Source organism: Staurois parvus, unplaced genomic scaffold (genome assembly GCF_062004578.1).
Source record: "Staurois parvus isolate SC_StPar_1 unplaced genomic scaffold, SC_StPar_1.0 ptg000053l, whole genome shotgun sequence".
In the NCBI taxonomy this organism is placed as follows: Eukaryota; Metazoa; Chordata; class Amphibia; order Anura; family Ranidae; genus Staurois; species Staurois parvus.
Window position 1 is genome coordinate 6,493,220 of NW_028317849.1, and position 11,268 is coordinate 6,504,487.

Here is an 11,268-nt window from a genome sequence, read left to right on the forward strand (position 1 = left end):
CTAACTGGGGAGAGGTCTGTATGTAAACAGTACAGATCTCTCCCATGTGAGCTCCAGCATGCTGCTTTATATTGCATAGCATTGCAGAGCAATACAAAACAGCATGCCTCCCTAGTAAAGCACACACAACACACAGTTAACCCTTTGATCACCCCAGATGTTAACCCCTTCCTGCCCAGTGTCATTAGTACAGTGTCAGAGGTTTTTATTAGCACTGATCACTGTATTAGTGTCACTGGGGATGTCAGTGACAGTTCCCCCCTAGCGTCAGAATGCCCGCCGCTGTCCTGCTATAAGTCATTGATTGCCACCATTACAAGTATAACAAAAAAAATCCAGTATATATAATGCTATTTGTAGACGCTATACCTCTCGCTTAAACCAATTATTTACACGTATTGGGATTTTGTTTAGCAAAGACATGTAGCAGAATACATTTTGGCAGAAATTTATGACAAATTTTGATTTTCTTAATTTTTTTACTGGACATGTTTTATAGCAAAATGTCAAAAATATTGGGTGTTTTTTTTCAAAATTTTCGGTCTTTTTTTGTTTATAGCGCAAAAATGTAAAACGCACAGGCGATCAAATACCACCAAAAGAAAGCTCTATTTGTGGGGGAAAAAGGACATACATTGCATTTGGGTGCAGCTTGCATGACTGCGCAATTGTCAGCTGAAGAATGCAGTGCCGTATCGCAAAAAATGGTCTGGTCAGGAAGGGGGGGTAAATCCTCTTGAGGGCAAGTGGTTAAAATAGTAGTAAACTCTGCTTGTTTATTTATACCTACAGGGAAGCCTATAATAAGGGTTCCCTTTAGGTACAATAAATATCTCCTAAACATACTTTACTAGAAGCCAGTGACATCACCGGTGCATGCGAACTGTGCTCTCAGAGCTGTGCTACGGCCATTGCTCCCATGTGCATGCGCAGGAGTGATGTCATATCGGCTCAGTCATTCAAACAGCTGGAGCCCACGAACCTGGAAGGAACATTGGGTAAAGATGGAAACCCTGTCAGCTGCAACAGCGAACCACTGGAGGGCTTTGGTCTAAGGTAAGTCTTTCATGATGTCCTAGTATACAATGCATACTAACACATTATGCTCATAATTTGCAGGGGGAAATGTTTTTTATGTTTTTTTGCACTTTACTACCGCTTTTTTAATTCCGTTTGGCAACTGGTGCATGGATATGCGCATGTGCACAACATCGCGCATAGAAATAAACACAGGCGCATTGCTAATAAATATGAGCATATGTTTGCCATACACGCAAGAATGCGCTCACATGAGTGGACACATGCAGGAGCATGCCCACAGTTTCTGGCACCAGACAGGCTATTTAACCTCCCTAGCAGTCCGATTATGTCAGTATTTCTGTGCTCAAAGCGGTACATTTTTTTGCATGTAATTTTTTTATTGTAGGCCTGTAATTTTTAGGAATAATTTCCCCACGAATCATTATCACTCAATTCTGCAAGTAGTTCTGATTTACTATCGCTGTTCTCTAGCTGGTCTAAAATCGATTTTGACCTAAAGGGACGCTTTTTGGATGCCATGGATATTTCTCAGTTTCCAGGCAGAAAGAACAGTAAAAATGCAGGCAGGGCACAGGACAAAGCACTAGGGACAACATGTATGTGAAATGGTTTGATACAGTAATGTTTTACTATGTGATTTTAGTGTATTTAGTGAATGTCACTTTTTCACATTTTTAAATTTCCCGCTGTTCCGTCCCCCGTACGTCCTGACGTCGCAGGGAACGGAACCCGGAAGACAGATGCCGGCATCGGCCGGAGGACATTGCCGGGGACGCTGCAAGGGGGACATCGCAGGAGCGAAGGACAAGGTAAGTGAAGAAGGGATCCCGGAGCAACGCTGCAAGGTATTCCCGAGTGTAGCTCGGGGTTACCGTTTGTGGTGCTGAAACTTTACCCCAAGCTACACTCGGGAATACCTCCAGGGAGGTTAAAGAAAGCTCTTACTCTCTGTCAGTGATGACTGGTCTTCAATTGTTTTCTTGTGTTTTTCTTGTATCCTGTGTGTTATCCATCGCTGACCTGGCTTGCCATTGACCTGCTTTTGGATCCTGTTTATGCTCATTGGTTTCTGATCCTGGCTTGCTCCTAACCAAGTTCTTGTCTGATGTTGTGGTACCTCACCGACTGCCTGCTGCTGACCCTGGCTACCCCTCTGACCCCCCCTGCACTTCTGGCTCCAGTTCGGCTCTACAGTCCCAATGAGTGCTTTCTCTGGCTGTCTATCATATCAGCTCCAGTTATCACGGTGTGTCCCAGCCTCACGTTTGTTATAGGTTCCAGCAAACCATGCCCCTAGATCTTGCAGTGTGCTCCTTTAGTGCCGTTCACATATATGCGGATTGGATGCAGTTTGACCCACATCCAATTCGTATGATATGTGACATAACATTGCTTCCTATGGTGCCTGTTCACATATATCCGGTGCACTGGCAGTGCGGATTCAATGCGGTTTGAAAAAGAGTCTTGTACGATTTCCTGTCCTGAACCTGATGTAAACCTGACCTGAACCTGTGAACAGCTACTATGCTGTGAAACCTGAGCTTCAATCCGTACTGCACATGTGTGACCAGCTCTCAACTCGACTGGTCGTTCCTGCATCTCCTCTGTTCCTGACCGGATGCCCTGCCTGATCTACCGAGGTTACACCTCCAGCCGCAAGTTCTGCAATCAACATTTGCAGGCACTCGTGTTCCTCCTGCCCTTGGCACCATCCGTTCCACCTTCAGTGGGGCCTGGGTTGGAGATACAAGAGAGACCTCGTCAGTTCAGACTTCTACCAGGTAGGTGACAATGCCTCAATAAACTGATATTTTTTCCCTTATTCTGTTTCCCTTTTCTGGAAACCTATGAACATTTTTAGATATATTAGCTAAATTAGGTCAATTAACCAGTGTGCAGGATATATTGAGAGCAATCAGGTTTCTGACTATAGTTCAAGAAATTTTAAACCAACCTTCCTTACTCTCGTTTGCTGGTCTTAACCTGTCTATACACTAGCAGATTTTCAAACTAACGTTTGTCTGAATATTCTTACAAACATTTGTACAAATATTCTTGGACATATGATAACTAGATGATCATCATTCAAAGGTACTTAAAAATGTTGTTTGCTTGTTGGACAGCACAGTGACTAAGTGGTTAGCACTTCTCCCTGGCACCACTAGGGTTCTTGGTTCAAATCCCAACCAAGGAACTACCTGCCTATAGTTTGCATGTACTCCCTGTGCTGCATGGGTTTGTTCCGGTTTCCTCCCACACTCCAAAGGAATGCCGGTAGGGTAATTGGCCCTAGTATGTGTACAGTGAAGGAAATAAGTATTTGATCCCCTGCTGATTTTGAATGTTTGCCCACTCACAAAGAACTTATCAGTCTAAAAATCGAATGGTAGGTGTATTGTAACACTGAGAGACAGAATAGCAACAAAAAATTCAAAAGACATGCATGTCTAACAGATTATGCACTGATTTGCATGTTCATGAGGGAAATAAGTATTTGATCCCCTTCACAAAACATGACTCGGTACTTGGTGGCAAATCCCTTGTGTAGGTCTACAATCTTGTCCCTGACATCCTTGGACAGCTCGTTGGTCTTTGCCATGATGGAGAGTTTGGAATCTGATTGTTTAATTGCTCCTGTGACAGGTGTCTTTAATACAGGTAACAAAATGAGATTAGCAGCACTCTCTTTAAGAGACTGCTTCTAATCTCAGCTTGTTACCTGTATGAAAGATACTTGGTAGCCAGAAATCCTGCTGAAGGATAGGGGATCAAATAGTTATTTCCCTCATAAACATGCAAATCAGTGCATCATTTGTTACACATGCATGTATTTTGAATTTTTTGTTGCTATTCTGTCTCTCAGTGTTACAATACACCTACCATTCAATTTTTTGACTGATAATTTCTTTGTGAGTGGGCAAACATTCAAAATCAGCAGGGGATCAAATACTTATTTCCTTCACTGTATATATGAATGTGAGTTAGGGACCTGAGGTTGTAAGCTCATAGGGGACAGGGACTGATGTAAATGTATAATATATATGTAAAGTGTTGCATAAATGTTGGTGCTATATAAGTACCTGAAATAAATAACAACCAATTTTGAATTTAATATAATTTCATGAACAAAAACCACATAAATTGTTAGAAAATCAGTAGTTCTAAAAAAAATTTCATCCTTTTCTTTTGAATCTTCCTGTCACTATGGTCGAAAATGAACAGTGGTTTTACCCCACCAGCAATTACAAAATAAAAGTTCTTAAAACCAACACATTTCAAATTAAATTCTACTAATGGTAAAAATTTCAAATTAAATTCTACTAAAGCCAGCTTTATATTCACAAAAAATGCTGTATATTTAAGTATTCTGCATGCTTCCACCAGTAACAAATTCTAGCAATCAATAAAAAAAAAGCGCAATAGAAAGGTTGGAGCTTTTCTGAAAGTATTATTTAGACGTGCGTAAAGCAGTATGATATCTAAATACAGCCTTGTCAGTGTATGTTAATGTTTTAAAAATCTTTTTTTTATGTATAATTTTCAATGATGTACACACATACATGGAGGAAGTCATATTTGCTTATTACCGGTATATATGCCTTGCTTTAAAGTCTTACACAATGGCTGCTCTTTATTGTTCCTTCTAATTATACAAATCTAAATCATGGAACTCCTTCTAGTGGCTAATCTACAAATCTCTATATTTTATACAAAAACAAAAAATTGTAAAAATGCTAACGTAACATCAAAATGAAACACGGCAATACTGTAGTAACTAAAAATTTGTAATTAGAGAAATACAGTATTCTATAAATATAATTTGATACCATAAAGTGTGTTAAGTATCACAGTCACATTACTACAATTGCTGCTTCATACAACTGAAAATGCCAGTATCTTCTTACAGTCATTGTAGCAAGGCTTCTGTAAGTGTATTGACAAAAGAAAATATTATTTTTAAGCTACTGAACTGAAAAAGCATGCTAACAATGTTTGTTACCAGTGTGTGCCATGTGGTTAGAACTGATTTCCAGGTTTTTTAAAGAATAAACTCTACTGGGCCCAGGAGGGATCTCTACTTATATGTACCAATTGGATTACTTTTTCCGGAATGATCCTTTTTAAAAAGATTGTGCCACTAACTAAAAAACACAAGTAAAAGCACATAAAATATAGTTATTTAAATGCAAAATTTTCATAATGTTGAAAAATTGACATTGAAAAATTGACTACTCCAGGAAGAATCAAATCCCTAACACAGCCCCCTTTTTCCATGCATGTTACTGCTGTCTCTAAGAAAGCCTAATTACTGTCTGTGCTGGCCCAGCTCATGCACCCTTCCCTTCACCTCCTTAAATAACCTGTTTATGTAACTGCCAGGGAAAGAGTGAAAGGAAGTGAAGGAGATTATTGAGTGCCACTTGAGTCTGCTGGGGCTGCTGACAGCACACCCAAGATGATGGTGCCCTACAGTCTCAGGACTTTTGGGGCTTTCTCTGGTAAACAAGATACATAAAAAACATACAATGCACATATAATTGTATAGGAAGATTTTTGTTGAAATGAACCATCTGGCAATAAGGATGTGTGAATAATATATATTTTTTTATGATACCTGAAGGCCCTAGTGTCTACGGCAGTGTTTCTCAACCTTTTTTTCAATCAAGGCACCCTTTAAAATTATGGACAGTACCAAGGCACCTTTTAAAATGATAGACAGTCTTGAGGCACCCCAATTTAGAATGGGCACCCCTTTCTAAAATGTGAACAACTATTCTAATAGTTTTATATAACACAGTAACATTTACACATGTAGGACACCCAACGTTAGGCGATTTATTCTTCCAGGGCCAACACACTTTTGCACACTGGTACTGACTAGTATTCCAATGTTTCTCTTCCCCCTCAGTTTTTCTCCATCACTGACCTAATGTGGCCCCAGCATTGATGGGGAGGGTCAAACTAGGATGCTGTGTAGGCATCTGACAACCTTCCTATCAACTGATGATGCCATTGGTTGAAAGGACACCGGTGGCTAGAAGGTCATGAATAGTGCGCAATGAAAACCTGCGACTTTGTGTAACTAAAAGGCAGGCTTGTTCCACCTGCTGGCTTGTATACAAGTTTTGGGCAATTTTTAGACATTTTGCCAAGGCACCCCTGAAGAAACCTCAAGGCACCCCAGGGTGCCTGGACACCCTGGTTGAGAAAGGCTGGTCTACGAGATGTTTTCTGAGAATGAAGCAGTGCAGCATAGCCTCCTTGAAATGGGTAAGCCTTAGGAAAGAATGAGGTTGTCATTATATATTTATATCCATATTATCATTGTCATTAATGATGTAGGTAAACAAGATACAGTGTACAAGAGACCTCTTCTGCACAGTGACAGCTGCTATCTTTTCCTACAAAAAGTTGTCCTGCAGAGGAAATAATATAAAATAAAAAAACACTCCGGCTGTGGTCAATGTGTGCTGTGTGCCTGGTGACATCTTTCATGATATTACCTGCAAATGTGGAGCTTATGAAGAGTCGGACAGTATTGGTTGACTCTGCAGGGAGAGGCACGTCTTTTCCATGGAGAATATCTTTTATGTTTTCTAGATCCATTTTGCTGTATTGAACTATTTGTGTGAAAATATAAGACAATTCAGGAATTGGTTTTATTTTTTTTATCAAGTTGCTATTGCCAAGTCATTAACAATAAAAAATGTAACACCATAGACACCTTTATTTTAAATCTTACAATTGTTCAGAAATCAGCATAGTAGACTAATGGAGACTTTAGCTTTCAAAAGCTGTAGCTTTTGACTGTTCTGTGCCTGGGCCATGCAGATGATTATAAATTATTGCTGCAACATGTAATCTGCTCACACTGCATATGTAATTTCTTTGGGATTAGAGATGGGTTAAGGCAGGATGAGGCCCCAAGTAAGGTACCATTTTGGCAACCCATCCCCTCTTTTGATAAGCTTTGTAGTAGGCACAGAAAGTCCCCATTGGCATTGTCTGCCAACTGCCTACAAGTATATTCCCCCTTGTAAACTTACAAGAGGGTACACAGCTTTGGCCAAATGCATCATCGCCAGGGGTGTGGATAAAGGGGTACTACCAGTCCTCCTGTATGGGGTCCAGGCCTGCAGGGGGGCCCAGGCATCTGGGTGAATCGGATGTCGGCAGGAAGGGTGAACGGGGAAATTACTGGAACCAATCCCCTGTATGGCTCTCTGCAGCAGCTGAAAGCTGGGTTCTGCTCCTGGCTGGCTTTCAGCTGCGACAGAGAGAAATATACAGGGGATTGGTTACTGTAATTTACCATCCCCTTCCATTCCTGAATGAAGACAATTGGTACCAATCACTCGCTGTGTTCATTCATAACTGAAGCATAGCAAACTGTGTTTTTTTTTGTAAGAATGGGGGGGGGGGGGCCCTGTTAGGTTGGCTGTATGAGGCCCTGTGGTTTGGGAGGGCCCTGTCAGGTTGGCTGTAAGGGGCCCCGTGGTTTCTAACAGCAGTCCTGATCATCCCCCAGTACACTGCAGGAACATGAATGTTGTAGCTGGGCCCTCTGGACATCTACCAGGCCCTAGGCTCCTACTTTGGTTGCCTTATGGATTACCAGTCTCTGTTTGTGATGGAAATATATAAACAAATCTTCAGTCATTTACAAAAGTGGAACACCATTCCAAACATTTGGGGGAGTGTGGGGGAATTACATTCTCTGTTTTTAATGCTGTCCTAGCACTGCATGTATGTGAAATGTTTTAGTTGGAATAAAAATTGTAATTTTGTTTAATTGATCTTGTCCTCTAGGAATGCCTGGTAGACAACATAGCCAGGTCAATGACCTCATTTTTCTCCACTGCATTTAGGCAGTATACAGTAGATTTGTCCAATATCCTCCCTCAAACCACTGATGAATGGTACAATAAAGGACAAATACAGCACTGATGGGTTCATCCCTGTGTTCTCTCCTTCTGTTGGCAACTTCACCTGGGGGGATTTACTAAAACTGGTGCACACAGAATCTGGTGCAGCTCTGCATAGTAACCAATCAGCTTTCAGGTTTTATTGCCAAAGCATAAATGAACAAGCTGAAGTTGAAAGCTGATTGGCCACCATGCACAGCTGCACCAGATTTTGCTCTCTTCAGTTTTAGCAAAATCAACCCCAATGTGTACAGCCAATAGGACATCAGCCTGGTTACTATGCACAGCTACACCAAATTCTGTGTACACCAAATTTAGTAAATCAACCCCACAGTGTCCTACTGATGGCACTAAGCTTTATAGCGCTGGCCAGCTCAAATAGCTGACCCCTTCAGTCCCAGGCTAGCTGCTGCTGTGCAATGTATTAGAAGAGCCTTTTCTAAAAATGTGCAGTTACATAAACTAGTTTACTGTTTAAAAATGCATTGAAATCATTTCAGTAAATTTATAACTGAGCTAAATGACTAAATGGTGCTTTTTCAATATCTGGCTCAGAACAGTAGAAGTCCATTCGTGGCACTGGGCACCAGTTAGTGGTAAACAAGGTTTCTTACTTTTATTAACCGAGAGTGGAACATTCCTTCATTATCAGAGGAAAAACAGAGGGTGGGTGCGTCTTGTACCTTATGTTAATTGCGCTGTGGGCATTATCCTGTCATTTAAATGAAACCACAAAACCTCTACCCCCAAAATAAAGCAGGATGAGGAAAAAATGAGACTTTAGTGTGCCACCCAGCAAAAACAAACACATATATTAGTGTTGCATATCGGGGAGTATGAGTACCAATATCTGTGCTCAAATACTCGCCAATACCAATTACTGATACCTTTGCGATGTGATTTGAGCCCATAGAAAATGAATGGGCTCAAATTGCACTACAAAGAATCATGTGATTTGATCTGAAATTGTGTTACTTCACCTAAAGTAGATTTCTGTCTGAATCACATGCCATTTCCCTGTTGATGCGGTGTGAATTGCAGTGCAATTTGAGCCATATAAAATGAATGAAGCAAATCGCACCGCATTGCACCTATAGGGAAACTGCATGTGACTCGGACAGGAATCCACTAATTCAGTAGGGCCAGGGGCGGACTGACAACTCACGGGGCCCCCGGGCAATAGGGGATCATGGGGCCCCTGTCTCCTTGCCCAAACTCAAAAAAGCCTATGAAAAAGCCAATGAAAGGTACCAGGGGCATCTAATGGGGCCCCCTACTGAGCCCGGGCCCTCGGGCAGTGCCGAGTGCTCAAATGGTCAGTCCGCCCCTGAGTAGGGCTATTTCAGTTCAAATCACATGCAATTCTTTGCAGTGAAATTTGGGCCCATTCATTTTGTATTGGCTCAAATGGCATTGCAAAGGTATCAGGTTCAGGTATCTGAGCATTTGCACGAGTACTTGTGCAAATAATGCTTAATATTGCCACTGATACCGATACCGGTATCGGTGCAACCCTAAAACCAGCAGCACCATTATTATAACAACTAATAGACAAAGTCTAGGGCAACTTAATAAAATGTTAAGATCTCTCAATTTTTTATAGCTGAGATTTGGCATAGATAAGATTTGGTATATGCAACTGTCCTGTATATGGCATCTGGGATCAATGTGTTTTGCGATTAAATTGCTTCTTCAGAACATACGCCTACCGCATATACACCAGATGGTCCATTCTTATAGTCAAATGGTTACTTCCACATTAGAAGACAGATTGCCATCAGAGCCAAAAAGTGTTTATACAGCTGGAAAGAGGGTGGTGTATAGGAGTGTATGTCCAGTCACATTCACTAATGAACTCCATTTTATTGAGTATACACCACTGCAAGCCAAATCCTCACATTCAAATGTCCATGGAAATGTGCAATAGATGATCCAAAGATACACAATGGGGTTGATTTACTAAAACTGGAGAGTGCAAAATCTGGTGCAGCCCTACATAGAAAACAATCTGCTTCCAGGTTTTTTTGTCAGAGTTTAATTGAACAAGTGGAAGTTAGAAGCCAATTGGCTACCAGCTACTATGCACAGCTACACCAGATTTCACACTCTTCAGTTTTATTAACTCGACCTCAATGTGTACAGCCAATAGGACATCAGCCCATAGAGAAGTTTTAAGATCATCTGCAGCACACCTGCTAGGGTGCCATATTGGTATGCTGCAAAGTGAAGCAGCAATTTCCAATATACTGCATACTGCCAAATTCTTTTGGCAGAATAGGCAACTGGAAACATCACAACAGTCTGGTGTAAACAGACATTAGGTCTGTTTACATTTGACTGCCCATAGAGGAAAGTGGGCTGTGTCCGTGTCCAATCTGAAACACCAAAAACAGACAGATCGGGATCTGTCTCCTTCTGTCCAATAGATCAGATCCGATGGCAGTCGGGAGTAAACAGAAAGTAGGTCCATTTGCATTTGACCATCCATAAATGAAAGCAAGCTGTGTCTGTGTCTGATCTGCATACAGACCTGTCATCTGCATGCTCAGGGGGTTCAGCGGACAGATCCCCTACTGAGCAAGCGGATCACAGCTGGAGTCTGCCACGTGTGAAAGGGGCCTAAGTGTAATTGAAAGCAAAGATATACTCATTACTGGGCAATTATTTTATTTTTTTAATGCATTTGGGCATATATTTCATCAAAATAAATCTGGACAAACTACGAAGTAGCCAAAATAAATAAATACATTTTATATATACTGTATATATGTCCTATATCATTGTGAAAATGTGTTTTATCGTTGGCACTCCCTTTCTCTCTCTCTCTCTCTCTCTCTATATATATATATATATATATATATATATATATATATATATACACACACACACTAGTATATACAGTATATATACTCCTAGATTATAAGCTCCAAGGAGCAGGGCCCTCCTATCCCTCTTGTATTGAACTGTATTGTTGCTGTATTGTCTCCCGTTATATTGTAAAGCGCTGAGCAAACTGTTGGTGCTATATAAATCCTGTATAATAATAATAATCTTAGATTGTAAGCTCCCAGGAGCAGGGCCCTCCTATCCCTCTTGTATTGAACTGTATTGTTGCTGTATTGTCTCCTGTTATATTGTAAAGTGCTGAGCAAACTGTTGGAGTTATATAAATCCTGTATAATAATATCTTAGATTGTAAGCTCCAAGGATCAGGCCCTCCTAACCCTCTTGTATTGAACTGTATTGTTGCTGTATTGTCTCCCGTTATATTGTAAAGTGCTGAGCAAACTGTTGGCGCTAT

General features: G+C 40.9%; 1 protein-coding gene across 1 annotated transcript in view; it reads right to left on the reverse strand.

Annotated features, from left to right (window-relative positions):
• NWD1 (NACHT and WD repeat domain containing 1) overlaps positions 1-6,648 on the reverse strand; it is a 97,622-nt gene extending 90,974 nt beyond the window's left edge. The window contains exon 1 of the mRNA XM_089667611.1: positions 6,546-6,648. Within this exon, the coding sequence (XP_089523737.1) occupies positions 6,546-6,648 (103 nt within the window). The remainder of the gene's footprint in view (positions 1-6,545) is intronic.
• Positions 6,649-11,268: the final 4,620 nt, after the last annotated feature.